The 15,337-nt window shown below is 45.1% G+C and overlaps 1 protein-coding gene across 1 annotated transcript in view; it reads left to right on the plus strand.

Annotated features, from left to right (window-relative positions):
- The first annotated feature begins 4,427 nt into the window (after window positions 1-4,427).
- MSH6 (mutS homolog 6) overlaps window positions 4,428-15,337 on the plus strand; it is a 71,346-nt gene continuing 60,436 nt past the window's right edge. Inside the window, exon 1 of the mRNA XM_030195825.1 lies at window positions 4,428-4,844. Coding sequence (XP_030051685.1) covers window positions 4,588-4,844 — 257 coding nt within the window. The 5' untranslated portion in view covers window positions 4,428-4,587. The remainder of the gene's footprint in view (window positions 4,845-15,337) is intronic.

Raw genomic sequence — 15,337 nt, forward strand, 5'->3', positions numbered from 1 at the left:
CGACCTGCTTCCACTGGCCTTGCTGCATCTTAGGTGTACCCCCAAGGCTACCGGCCTTACTCCCTACGAGATGATGTATGCTAGGCCACCACCACTACCCTCCTTTCCCGACTCCTTGCAGATACAGGGTGAGAGTTCCTTAGTGAAACAGATGAGAGCCTTACACCAGGTAGTGCAAGACATCCAGCAGTACACTGAAAGAGTAGCTCCCTTGGTCCTCACCAATCCTACGCACAGGTTCAGGGTGGGAGACGAGGTCTGGGTAAAAGAGTGGGATGAATCTGACTGCCTAAAGCCAAAATGGAAGGGGCCCTCCCTTGTTCTCCTAACGACCTCCACCGCTGTTAAAATTGCAGGAAGCCCAGTGTGGATACATTGGACCCGATTGAAGCCTGCTGCTCCCACTAGCAGCACCCTGAAGCGTTGGACTGCGCACCAACATCCTGACGCTCCATTACGGCTGACTCTAAGAAAGACGTAAACCACCAGATTCATGTCTGCCCAGCAACAGGAACTCAGTTTCTGGACCCACTGCGTTTTTGGCTCTCTCTTTATCGCAGCCATAATCGTGGGCCTTATCATCTTCTTGCTGCAAAGGCTCGGATACCTTCCACCGCATATATGATGCTGAGCCTACTACTCCTCCTTTGCTCAGTCCCGAGCTATTACCCCTTGAGCCAGAACTGTACTGAATGTTTGCGCCTCGTGCGCCACCGTATAGAGGGAGGATATCACCTAGTCACTACCCTCATTCACCAGACGCAGCCCCCGGAAGGCGATTGCCAGTTTCTCCCGACCTGCGCCCTCATCACTCCGAATGGCCTCCAACAGTTCCACAGATGCCTCCAAGGAAATCTCACTATCTGCCACAGCCCTACCAAACCAAGATACTACAATATCACCCTCAGCGTAGGACTACCTGCGTATGTGGCCGGACCTCCGGGAGTCGAGGGAGATGGCATTCTGTATTACATTAATTCTACTCGTATCCTTGTCGGAGGCATCCAAACTGTAGCAACCCTCACCTTCGACGTCTGTGCCGCCATGGACAAGCACCCTTGGTCTCGCAAGTGTGGTAGCCAGAGTTGGCGAGAGGCGTACGTTAAGGACCACAAGTATGTCTGCCCCTTCAGTCCAGACATGAGATGCTGCTCCCCGTGGGTGTGGCTCCCATGCGCCGGCGACACTCGAGCCTCGGGCTGGGACCGAGTATGTGCTTATACAGGAGGAGGATATGCCGGATGCGCCGGCCTGGGCGAATTTCGTCGAGGTTCTGGTAACTATGTGTCCCTAGACTGGCCCATCCGGGGACACGACATGCCCTGGAGAGGAACGTGGGGCCTCGGCATTGACGGCGGAGGAATGGATCCGTTGACATATATTACCATATATCAGAGTCTCGAAACGAAGCCTCCTACGCACTACCAGACTACTGTTGTCGGCTACCAAGACGTATTTGATGAAATTGCTCGTGCTGAGCAGACCGAGACTAAATTCCCCATTTCCCCAGAAGCCCGAAATATGTTCCTCAATTTGGCTGAAAACATCGCCCTCTCCCTCGGAATTGCCAACTGTTTCGTCTGTGGAGGCACCGACATGGGTGAACAATGGCCCTGGGAAGCGAGAGAGATCCGACAACACACATGGGATGCACTCAACACCACTAACATTACCTTTCCCCAACGGCCGAAGCCGTACGAATGGGCCCTGAGAACAAATATCATAGGTACCCTCTGCGCTAGTCGAGCGCCATCGAAGCGTTACTCTGTACCAGTGGGAGACTCTGCTTGTACGGGGGTTCTTCAGTATAATGGCAGCCGGACGACCTGGTGGCAAACGGACAACCTGCCCGCCCCCGGAGCCTATCTGGACAGAACCCACCTTGAACATGACATGGACATACGGAGGGAACGCTTCCCTCAAGTGGGTAGCCCCGGCGGGCTACTACTATATCTGCGGACGCAGGGCCTATGAACAACTCCCGACCCGCTGGTACGGTACCTGCCTCTTGGGCACGGTCCGACCTAGTTTTTTCCTTCTGCCCATACAAGTCGGCGAAACTTTGGGTATCCCCCTATACGTGGAAAAGGGGCCTGATAACCCTACCCGACGAAAACGGTCTTTCCCAATCATCAAGCCCAAAGTACAGATTGGAGACTGGAAGGACAACGAGTGGCCGCCTGAACGTATCATTCACTACTATGGACCGGCCACATGGGCTGAAGATGGTACATACGGGTACCGCACCCCTATCTACATGCTAAATCGCATTATTCGCCTACAGGCCGTACTCGAAATCCTCACTAACGATTCTGCCCTGGCCCTCAATATCCTAGCTCGACAAAACACTAAGCTCATTACCGCCGTCTACCAAAATCGCTTGGCTCTTGACTACCTCTTAGCCCAGGAGGGCGGGGTGTGTGGCAAGTTTAACCTCAGTAATTGCTGCTTACAGATTGATGACCAGAGCCATGTCATCAGGGAGATAACTGACCGGATGGTCAAACTAGCCCACGTCCCCGTCCAGACCTGGAACAGTGCGTGGGATTGGACTTCCTCCCTCACCAGCTGGCTCCCAACCTCCGGGAGCCTGCAAGGCCTCCTCGTCATGGGTGGCCTGTTCTTGCTGTCTTGCCTAATAATACCTTTGTCTCTTCCCTTAGTTTTCAGGTGTCTCCGCTCCACCATGGAAAGCATCGCTGACCGCCGTGCTGCTGCCCAACTTATGGCTCTCCAGATGTACTCCCCCATTCCCCAGTCTGATGAAGCTGACGATGAAGCACCTTGTGGCTGATGTGCACTTTGAACCCCCTGAGTCACTAAATGGGCCATCACCCTTGTGCCAGCAAAAGACCGGCTACAAAGGGGGGGGGGATTCCACTAGGGGCCCTCCGTCTCAACCCCGGCGAAGCAACCACCGGCTGCGCAAGGGCTTAGGGCTCGCTTGCTGCCTCCCTCGCTAACTATCCTTGTCCTTTCTTTCCTTTTCAGGGTTTATGGAGGTGATACTCTCCACCAGAATGGATGTTCAAGTATCAAAAGGGGGGAATGAAGGAGTGGAACGCTGGTACTACCTGAATACTACTGAGCAACAGGACAACCTCATGTTTTGTGCCTACTGATGGACTTTTACTTATGCACTCTACCTCTGCTTTTGGCTGTTTGGCCACACCTTATTACTGCACTGGACATTTGTGCCTTATCCAGTTTTACTGTTTACTAACAAGACAAGTTTGCTGTTTACTAATGTACAGACAGAATGCAGGGCTATTAGATATATAGCTTGTAACAGTAGTTCGCAAGGCCTATACAAGACCAGCTTGCACGTAGCAACGCCATCTGAATAGGCGACCTTGGAGGGTGCTGACACCCCCCTGCATTCCTGAGCCGCACCTTATCTCCTGTGCTAGAAAGGAGCATTGTGTGTGTGTAAAGAATAAGCTGCTAAGTTTCGTTTTTCTTGCCAGTATCATTTCAGTGTTATGACGTGTGTACGTACTGGGACTACAATTTTGTACTGTAAGAACTACAAATGTTTACTGCGCATGACAGTTGTGACGTGTAAGGGGCCAAATGCGCAGGCCCAGTAGGGAAGTATAAATGTAAGCGTCAGATGATTTATGACACACAGTGTCCCGAGGCTACTCGGTGCTGTTCACTTGCTAGCAATAAAGTTGCCTTATTTGGAACCAAAATTTGCCTTTCGTCTCCTGATTTCCCACCTGTTTCATTAATAAAGGTTAATAAATGCAAATAAAACATAAAATAGCAAAGGCGATACCTTCACTGATTTTTAAAAACATTTATGATTAGCCTTCAGAGACCAGCACTTCCTTCTCAAGTCAGGAGAGGATACCATAACAGCATTATACTGTCCTGACCCAATGCTTTAGGTTTTGGTCTCTGAAAGCTAATTGAAAAGGGTATTAGAATAAATAAAATATTTTCTGAAATGGCCTGGGATCATTGAGGTTGCCAGGGGGCGGAGCCAATGAAGAGTGGGGCCGGGCTGGGGGGGGGGCGTGTACTAAAATATCCTCTCAAAAATTGGGACCCCTTGGCTTCTCTGCATATCATATTTCAAGAAAAATCGAAAAAGGTTTAAATAGTAAAAGATTCTCAGCTTTAATTTAAAAAGTATTAAGTTATGTCCAATAAAAAAGGTATCATCTTATTTTCTTTTCCATGTTTTATTTTGTTTGATTTCTATTGATAACCTTAAGAGTGGACTAACACGGCTACCACACTCCTCTAATTTAAAAAGTAAAACACATCTCATCTCACAGAAATACTAGTCACAAGGAAAGCCAGAAAAACAAATCGGTAACACAAACAGACCTTCTCCTGTTGCACGTTGCAACCCGAAGAAGGCGCTCGCGCTCCACTTCCGTCACTGCGCCTCCCTCCGCCTTTCTTTATTTCGCGCCATCCCGGCATGCTCGCTGAGGCTTCTGATTGGTCGGGCCGTTGCAAGACGACCTTTCACCCTGTGGTGGAAGTTTCCCGCCAGCTCGGAACGGGCTGCGTTGGCTTTGGCTGTGTATTTGGGATTTGGTGGAAGAGAGACATTGCAGGTTGTGCGTCGCCATGTCCAAGCAGAGCAGTCTCTTCAGCTTCTTTACCAAGTCCCCGACCCTCTCCAGCACCACCCGCCGCAGCAGCTCCGCTTCCCCGCTCCAGGGAGATGTGCCCTCCGGTGGCAAGAGCGCAGAAGGCTCGTCCCCCCAGGAGGGAGCCAAGCAGCACACCCCCAGCCGAGGCCGAGCCTCCTCCGCCTTGAACGCAAAAGCGGCCACAGGCAAAAAAACGAAGGCTGAGAAAGCAGCAGCCATCGCCACCCCCAGGTACCTAACATGTCCCCGGCACCGAAATAGAATGAGGAACTGAATAATGCAGACTGCATGGACCGTGCAGCTCTTTTTCTGCCGTCATCTTCTATGTTACTATCTCTGCCGCCTACAGGCTATATGTGATACTGGGAGCTGTTCACTCCCATCTCTTTATAGAAGTTGTTACAGGTGAAGAAACCCATTACCCCCACCCCTAACCTCTTCAACAGAGCATACCACAACGATCCATCATATGAACTTTAGTGCATTACTGCTTCAACTGTCATTTTGGGTTTTTTTTTTTAAATCTCTTTACACCTAATGCTTTTTTCCACTATGTTACTCATGTTCTTAACTTATTATTATTGTATCTTTACTCTGTTATGGCAATAGCCATGGCGAAATATTGTAAGCCACATTGAGCCTGCAAATAAGGTGGGGAAATGTGGGATTCAAATGCAACAAATAATAAAACCAATCCCCCCCCAACCCCCCCCCCCCCCAAAAAAAAAAAACTAAACTAAAAGGCCCGGTTGCACTAGTCAGAAGATACTGTGTTGCATTTTCAAAAGCCTGGATGTAGTGATCCAAATTAATGGGTCCTGTTTATTAAGGGTCTCCCCCACCCAAAAAGGCGACAATCCGTACAGACATCTACGTTGTAGGGTGCTTTATCTTGTTATTCAATTAAAACCGAGGTATCACTGTATTTTCTTCTTGGAGTAGGGGACATGTGCCTGGCTTTCTAGTCAGGATTGTAGGAGTTCCTTTTCTAACTAGGGTCTCACCTCAGCTGCATTGCACAAAGTTCCAGAAATGCATAAATGGTCAAGTGCTTGGGGATAGTCTGCCTAGAACTGCAAAAAAAGCAAATTCTGGCCTGTTTTTGCCCTGCCCATATATTTACTCTTATAGGTTTTTTTTTTAAATTGTAGATTCTTACCAGGATGTGTAGACCTTGCTGATTTATGAACAGATATTTACAGATCTGTTTCTGGTGCTAATTCTTGCTTATTGAGTGAAGTTAGGCTAAGCATGGATTGATCTGTTCTCTTAGGATGTGTATAGAGTTGTTTTCTTGATAATGTGATTGTTTTTCTGCATAGTCATAAAGTTCATAAGCTGTGTTCAGTATAGAATGTTGTATTATGTTCTCTTCTACATCACTACTAAAAAAGCAAGTTTTATATTTCTGGGGAAATAACAAGATTGAGTCTCAAGTTGCCTGATCTGTTTGTCCTCTAGAAAAATTTTTTTTTTCATTCTAGGAATATGGTTTTGCTGGTCTTGCATTCAGGTTGCCCAGTTTAACCTTTTTATACATCTCTGGTTTGCCTCCGGCTGCTTACATTACAGTTAACTGTTACAATTATCAGTCCACTATTTTTATATGAGGGCCAGTTGTCAAAAAAAAAAAAAAAAAAAACTTCACTGTGAGAGGCAAGACCACCACAGTACCAAACTGACACCCATCCAACCTACACCATCCTGTCTGCACCCCCATCTACTTCAAACTGGCTCCTCCCCCTCCTGTTTTTAATCTTCCCCTATATAATTACTCTGGAAGGTTGATTATATAGTGCCACCTTTTTAACACATCCTGATTCTTTGGGGGGGTTTTTTTCCACCAGCACACATAGCTTGCTGTAAGTTTCAGCTGCACGGTGCTCTCTGCCTTGTGAGAACAAAGTGGGGTTTTGTGCAGCACATAACTCAAGATCACCAAGAGCTGTGTGGTACAGATAAACAAAACAACTGTTATGGAGGTGTAATACTAGCAGCAAGTCTGAGGAAAAGGCAGAGGAGTAATAGGGGGCCACATTTAGAGTTGATGGGGGCTGCCTCTGGCCCCTGGGTCTTGTGGTGGTGTGCAGTAATTCTGGTGGTGCTCACTACAATATTCTTGCTGAATAACAGCTATTGCAGTTGTTTGGAAAATGCTAAGATGCCTAATAATAAAAATCTGATTTCTTTTTGCCATGGTTGGCAAGTGATAAGAAATAACTTAATCCCAAAAAATAAACTAACTTGGCCCTTCTGACATTCAACTATAATACAGCAGCATTGTCTTGGCCCTAATGGTTTATTTATTTATTTTATATCATTTATACCCCACATTTTCCCACCACTGGCAGGCTCAATGTGGCTTACAACATTTAGGAAACATACAGTAAGTAAAGTACAATAAAGTGAAAGGGATATGAATGGCGTAAAGTTACAGGGGCAAGATAAAGTAATTGAGTTCACAAAATCTTGATAGGATTTGTAGTCCAGGAATCACGGATGCAGGACTGGATCTTTAGGGTAAGCTTGCCCAAATAAGTAGGTCTTGAGAGACTTCTAGGTTGTCTGTGGTCACTAGTTTACATATAGACATTTTTAAAGCACTTAGCCTTCCAAAGTTCCATAGAAACCTATGGAACTTAGCCTCCCAAAGTGCTTTGAAAATATGCCTCTATGCCTCTTAATGTCTTAGAAGACGACATAGTACCTACCTTGTCATTTTGTTTTCCTCTCCCCCCCCCCCCCCCCCCCCCGGCCAACTTAATATCACATTGTGTGGTTGCATCATCGTGTGTTCAGTGCCTTTTCTGTTTAGTTAGAGAGCTCCGTGAACAGAGCACACCCCTGCCTTTGATTAGGCTACTTGGCAAACCTTCAAGTTGCTGTATCTAACATTAGTTATACTACTACTACAAATCATTTCTATAGCGCTACCAGTCGTACGCAGCGCTTCACAATTTAACATGAAGAAAAGGCAGTCCCTGCTCAAAAGAGCTTACAATGTGCTCAATGTAAGCTCAGAGCAGATGACATAATAATAACATAGCAGAATTTGGTATCCTCAAGTTCTTTAGGACTGGCTTGTTGCATCAAGGTATAAATTTAGCCTGATAGTCACAATCTGGGTTGCAGTTGCTGCTCCCTGGCTAAGTGGTATGACCAGGGTCATCACTCGATTTTCAGCAATGTTACGGTGTCCAACCTTAGTCCTTGAGGGCTGCAATACAGCTGGGTTTTCAGGATATCCCCAATGAATATGCATATTAACCAACAATAATTATTGTGCCAATATAAATGTTTATCAAAAATTTTACATATTTGTATAAATTTTGTTTTGTCAAATCACAGTCACATTTTCCTCTTTCAATCACAACTACATTCATACTCCTCCTTCCTCAGCATTCACCCTTCAATTCCTTTGTAAATGAAGCCCTAAGTGTGTCGCTTCTCTTGCACACTGTACGTCAAAGTAGCAAAATACAGCTACAACAGCTGCTTTTGCTTAAGTTAGTGACTGTGTTCACGCGTCCTCATAATCCTACCTGTGAACATATTCCCAAACACAATGCAGTGTCAAAAACCTCAAAATGTGTCCTTAAAGCAAAAAAAAAAAAAGGGTATAAAATGCCCAGAATTTAAGCATCCACTAATCCCAGTAGTCACTTATGAAATGAGTCATTTAACGGTGGCATAAACTGCAGCTCTACGAGGTTTCCCATTTCATATCACTTCTTCAGGAGCTGTAATTGCAGTCAAAAAGTACTTCATTCACTAAACGCAACCAAACTCCATGATGCCAAAGATGCGGGCATCGTGTACAGATTTATGGCTTTTCAAGAATTTGGATATTCAGCACTGGCCACTATCCATACCTGCTCTGAATATCTGGGTACTTCTTTGTGGCTGCTGGCATTAAAATAAATAAAAATAAATAAATAAAAAAAGACCATCCCCCCCCCCCCCCCCCCCCCCAGGCTGAACTTTGACCCATAGATTTACATGTTAGCCTAAGGTACGAACAGTGCCACTGGATAAGGGATGTTAATAGTGCTGTTATTTTTATTATAAACAGTTCTTCCTGCCTTAGTCTAAAAGAGATTAACACCGTAATAGTTTAGCAGACCTTCATATAAAGACCCACTGGATTTAGCACCCTCAGTTTATTTTATTTACTACATTTCTAACCTGTCTATACCTAGGCACAGGTCTATTGAATTGGAGAGTTGGTCGGAAACAGTTTTGGGCGGCGTCAGTCAGTAAAAATGTACCAACTCTGACTCCAACTTCAAAATAAAAACTTACATCATTTATAATATATGGTTACATTTATCATTTTACATAATTTTTGGCCTGTTTAAAGCCTAATATGAATTCACTTTTTCCAGGGCCACTAATCAATAGGAATTCGTCAGCCCGATGGCTGGTATTTAAGACCATCACTACTACTACTACTACTTCTATAACGCTACTAGATATACGCAGCGCTGTACACTTGAACATGAAGAGACAGTCCCTGCTCGACAGAGCTTAAATCTAATTAGGACAGACAAACAGGACAAATAAGATAAGGGAATTACTAAGGTGGGGATGATAAAATAAGGGTTCTGAACAAGTGAACAAGGGTTAGGAGTTAAAAGCAGCATCAAAAAGGTGGGCTTTTAGCCTAGATTTGAAGATGGCCAGAGATGGAGCTTGATGCACCAGCTCAGGAAGTTTATTCCAGGCATACGGTGCAGCAAGATAAAAGGAATGGAGTCTGGCGTTAGCAGTGGAGGAGAAGGGTGCAGATAAGAGAGATTTACCCAGAGAACGGAGTTGCTGGGGTATAGGGAGAGATGAGTGGAGAGGTACTGAGGAGCTGCAGAGTGAATGCACTTACAAGTCAGTAAGAGGAGTTTGAACTGTATGCGGAAACGGATAGGGAGCCAGTGAAGTGACTTGAGGAGAGGGCTAATATGAGAATAGCAACACTGGCAGAATATATTTTGGTGATGCTATAGAGAAAGAAACGACAGGTTTTGCAGTCTGCTGAATATGTTCAGAAAAGGAGAGAGAGGAGTCGAAGATTACCCCAAGGTTACGAGCTGATGAAACAGGGAGGATGAGAGTGTTATCCACAGAAATACAGAATGGGGGAAGAGAAGAGGTTGGTTTAGGGGGAAAGATAAGCTCAGTCTTGGTCATGTTTAGTTTCAGATGGTGTTGAGACATCCAGGCGGCAGTGTCAGATAGGCAAACTGATACTTTGGCCAGAACACCTACCTCAGTCAGTCTCTAGCTTCTTCAGCTTGTAACTGAAAGGAAGGGAAGGAGACACATTTGGAACTTTGACAGTTCTTTAAAAAAAAATATATAAATTCAAAATGTCAAGCTTCCCATGAATTCAGCTGTATTTGAACATTTCATCATAATCTAAGATGGAAAATATTTTGTGTGTCCGTGTATGACACAGGATCCAGATGCTGTGATGCCAAGATCAGCACATACTCTGGTAGCGATTAAAATGCTCTTACAAGAACTTTCAATCTCAAAAAACATTTACAGCGCTTTCGTCCAGAAGCATTCAAAGCAATGAACCAATGCCCAGTACTTCCAGTCAGGCAAAGGTCCAGGAAACTTCAGACATCAGTTACAAGATATTTTGTCAGTGACAGTTATTGTAACAATGACAGCAGATACATTCAAAAACCATATCATACCACTTGTAAAGGATAATCATTATTTTCACAACCAGCTTTTATAGGTCTGAATGGAGAAATGGCCTGTAAACGTGCCCCCCTGTGTCAACATTAGTGCATGGCAGCCACTCGTGCGGCTTAGTAAATGGGGTTAGTGTTTCTCTGGAAAGAGACTGTGTTAGAAAAATGGTGTGTGAAGAAGCCCTTAACAAAAAGGAAGAACTTTAAAAAAAAAAAAAAACAACTCTCAAGGGGCGCTTTTGCATTTCTTAAAATGGATGCTTGCACACGCCACAGAGTGAACTACTTTGCCATCAGCGTCGTCGTTTGCAACAAGAATGAAATAGTTACCAAGACACTGGCAGTAAAAGACACAGCTCATCACACCAGTGAGTTTCTCCATTTCTTAGTGGGAAATGTTCTGCAAGATTATGAACTTAAAAAAAGAACAAGTTATTGTAGAATGCTTCGAGTATGTTAAGTACAATTATACTAATGAATGCAGACAATGAAAGTAACCAACTGGAAAGACACTTCAGAGATATAGGAATGTTTGAAATTGAGGAGCAAGCTGAAGTTGCGATAGAACAACAACAAAATGATATTTTAGATGATCTTGTAGTTGCCTCAAAACTCTCCCAAATTCACCACATAGTAACATAGTAGATGATGGCAGAAAAAAGACCTGCATGGTCCATCCAGTCTGCCCTACAAGATAAACTCATATGTGCTACTTTTTGTGTATACCTTACCTTGATTTGTACCTGTCTTTTTCAGGGCACAGACCATATAAGTCTGCCCAGCACCATCCCCGCCTCCCACCACCGGCTCTGCCACCCAATCTCAGCTAAGCTCCTTAGGATCCATTCCTTCTGAACAGGATTCCTTTATGATTATCCCATGCGTGTTTGAATTCCGTTACCGTTTTCATTTCCACCACCTCCCGCGGGGGGGGGGGGGGGTATTCCAAGCATCCACTACTCTCTCCGTGAAAAAATACTTCCTGACATTTTTCTTGAGTCTGCCCCCCTTCAATCTCATTTCATGTCCTCTCGTTCTACCGCCTTCGCACCTCCGGAAAAGGTTCGTTTACGGATTAATACCTTTCAAATATTTGAACGTCTGTATCATATCACCCCTGTTTCTCCTGTTACCTCACACAGAGTATGCAGGTCTTTTTCTGCCGTCATCTACTGTGTTACTATTCAGCGTTTAACCAGCTATGTTCAGTGTTGTGCACACACTGCAACTGGCGAGAAGGATATTCTGCTGTGATCGGCAAGGTGAGGAAAGTCATCATTGCTGCCAAATCACAAAACGTCTAAGAATTTGAATTCCGATTTAGACGTTCTATGGAAAATGCCCCTCCACGTAACTTTGTAAGTCTAAGTGCTTTGAAAATACGCCTGAATGTAACTTTGTAAGTCTAAGGGGGCCTTTTACTAAGGTGTGCTAGTGTTTTTAGCTCGCGCTAAACGCTAACAACCATTATATTCCTCTGGGCATCTCAGTGTTTAGTGCCAGCTGACTTTTTTTTGTGTGTGAGCTAAAAATACTAGTGCACCTTAGTAAAAGACCCCTGAGTGCTTTGAAAATACACTTCCGCATAGCCCCCCCCCCCCCCCCCCCCCCGTTTACTAAGCTGTGTTGGAATTGCTTAGTAAAAGGGGGGGGGGGGGGTAAGTGTGTAACAGTGTATTGCATATTTTTGACAGCATTTATTTCAGGTTCTTTGTTCAAACTTCAAATAAATATGTTGTGGTGTATTAGTCCTAATTTTGTACATAAAGAAATAACCTGTGTTTCTGTAATTAATAGAATTTCTCTTAGATTTAGGAGGGGATGGGATGGGTGGTGGAATAGTGAGGAAGAGGAAACCCAGTGAGGAGGGGATGGGGTGGCTGGTGGAATAGTGAGGAAGAGGGAACCCAATGAGGAGGGAAGGAGGGGATGGGGTGGCTGGTGGAATAGTGAGGAAGAGGGAACCCAATGAGGAGGGGAGGAGGGGATGGGGTGGCTGGTGGAATAGTGAGGAAGAGGGAACCCAATGAGGAGGGAATGGGATGGCTGGTGGAATAATGAGGAAGAGGTAACCCAATGAGGAGGGGATGGGGTGGCTGGTGGAATAGTGAGGAAGAGGGAACCCATTGAGGAAGGGAGGAGGGGATGACAAATCCCTCCTCTCAGTACCCTTCTCCACCACTGCCAACTCCAGGCTCCGCTCATTTTGCCTTGCCTCACCCTATGCCTGGAACAATCTTCCTGAACCCCTACGCCAAGCCCCCTCCTTACCCATCTTCAAATCCTTGCTTAAAGCTCACCTCTTCAATGCTGCTTTCGGAACCTAACCTTTCGAACATATAGACTGCCCCAATCTGCCTGACCTATCAGATTGACTGTACATTTGTCTCTTAGATTGTAAGCTCCTTGAGCAGGGACTGTCCTTCCATGTTAAATTGTACAGCGCTGCGTAACCCTAGTAGCGCTTTAGAAATGTTAAGTAGTAGTAGTACATAGTAGGAGTAGAATTCATTGTTGGAAAGTAGAAAAATAGAGGAGTCAGAGTTGGAGTCAAAGGTCTGGTGTATTGACGCCAAGGCAGGGGCACAACAAGAACGTACATAATCATATATGTATGTGTGTATGTAGATAAAATATTGTTACACACACAATTTTTTTAAAATTATTTTTATTATAGTTTTGAAATAATTACAAAGAAAATCTTTGTGGAAAAGTACAGCACAGAATACAACTAAGGCATAAGAAAAATAAATACTTCAATCAACTTAAGGAAATATTAAATGTGATTGTTAGCCCACCATTAGGAGAATCCAAGACAAAGGAAAAGTCTAGAAGAAGATAGAATACTTAACCAACAACTCTAAAAAGAGAGGATAGAACCTTGGTCCACGTGGGTGTTGTCTACAGACCCCCGACACAATTGGAGGAACTGGATAAAGATCTGATCGCTGATATTCACAAGTTGGGGAAGAAAAGAGAGGTTCTGTTGTTGGGAGATTTTAATCTGCCGGATGTAGATTGGAAGGTTCCTTCTGCGAAATCGGAAAGAAGTAGAGAGATTGTGGATGCTTTCCAAAGTGCTCTGCTCAGACAAATGGTGACGGAACCCACGAGGGAGGGAGCGACGCTGGATCTGGTGCTCACAAATGGGGATAGTGTGTCAAATGTCCGAGTGGCTGCGCACCTGGGAAACGGTGACCATCAAACGGTTTGTTTTGATATAACAGCTCATGTGGTTAGCGGTCACTCTAAACTCAAAGTCCTGGACTTCAAGCAAACTGACTTTAACAAAATGGGAGAATACCTGAGGAAGGAGCTGATGGGCTGCAAGAACGCACAACACGTGGAAGGACAGTGGTCCAAGCTGAAAGAAGTAATAAACAGGGCCACAGACCTTTATGTAAGGAGAGTAAATAAAAGCAAGAGAAAAAGGAAACCGATATGGTTTTCAAAGCAAGCGGCTGAGAAAATAAAGGCTAAAGAGTTAGCGTTCCAGAAATACAAAAAATCTCAAGTAGAGGAACACGGGGAGGAATACCGGATGAAACTGAAAGAAGCCAAGAGAGAGGTACGTCTGGCGAAGGCGCAAGGGGAAGAACAAATGGCTAGAAATGTACGGAGGGGAGACAAAAACTTCTTCAGGTATATTAGTGAAAGGAGAAAGACTAAAAAGGGGATTGTGAGACTAAAAGATACAGCAAAACACTATGTAGAAAATGATGAAGAAAAAGCCAATTTGCTAAATAGATACTTTTGTTCTGTTTTTACTGAAGAAAATCCTGGGGAAGGACCGAGGGACTGGCAAAAGTACACATGAAAACGAAGTGGATAGAGCACCGTTCACGGAAGAGAGTATATATGAACAACTTGGAAAGCTAAAGGTGGACAAAGCCATGGGGCCGGACGGGATCCACCCCAGAATACTGAGGGAACTCAGAGAGGTTCTGGCGGGTCCTCTTAAAGATTTGTTTAATAAATCCTTGGAGACGGGAGAGGTTCCGAGGGATTGGAGAACAGCGGAGGTGGTCCCTCTTCACAAAAGTGGGGATAGGGAAGAAGCTGGAAACTACAGGCCGGTAAGCCTCACTTCGGTTATTGGAAAAGTAATGAAAGCCATGCTGAAGGAAAGGATAGTGAATTTCCTGGAAGCCAATAAGTTGCAAGATCCGAGACAACATGGTTTCACCAAAGGGAAGTCGTGCCAAACAAATCTTATTGAATTCTTTGACTGGGTGACGGGAGAATTAAATCAAGGACATGCTATGGACGTCATCTACTTAGATTTCAGCAAGACTTTTGACACGGTTCCCCACAGGAGGCTCTTGAATAAACTAGAAGGGCTGAAGATAGGACCTGAAGTGGTGAACTGGATTAGGAACTGGTTGACGGGCAGACGCCAGAGGGTGGTAGTGAATGGAGTTCGCTCGGAGGAGGGAAAGGTGAGTAGTGGAGTGCCTCAGGGATCGGTGCTGGGGCCCATTCTGTTCAATATATTTGTGAGTGACATTGCCGAAGGGTTACAAGGTAAAGTTTGCCTTTTTGCGGATGACACCAAGATTTCCAACAGAGTGGACACCTCGGAGGGAGTGGAAAACATGAAAAAAGATCTGAAGAAGCTGGAAAAATGGTCTAACGTTTGGCAATTAAAATTCAATGCGAAGAAATGCAAAGTGATGCACTTAGGGAGTAGAAATCCAAGGGAGGCGTATGTGTTAGGTGGGGAGAGGGATCTTGGGGTGATAGTATCTGAGGACCTGAAGGCGATGAAACAGTGCGACAAGGCGGTGGCCGTAGCGAGAAGGTTGCTAGGCTGTATAGAGAGAGGTGTGACCAGCAGAAAAAAGGAGGTTTTAATGCCCCTGTATAAGACGTTGGTGAGGCCCCACCTGGAGTATTGTGTTCAGTTTTGGAGGCCGTACCTTGCGAAGGAGGTTTAAAAAATGGAAGCGGTACAAAGAAAAGCTACGAGGATGGTATGGGAGTTGCGTTCCAAGACGTATGAAGAGAGACTTGCTGACCTGAACA

This window comes from Microcaecilia unicolor, chromosome 3, assembly GCF_901765095.1.
Source record: "Microcaecilia unicolor chromosome 3, aMicUni1.1, whole genome shotgun sequence".
NCBI lineage: Eukaryota > Metazoa > Chordata > Amphibia > Gymnophiona > Siphonopidae > Microcaecilia > Microcaecilia unicolor.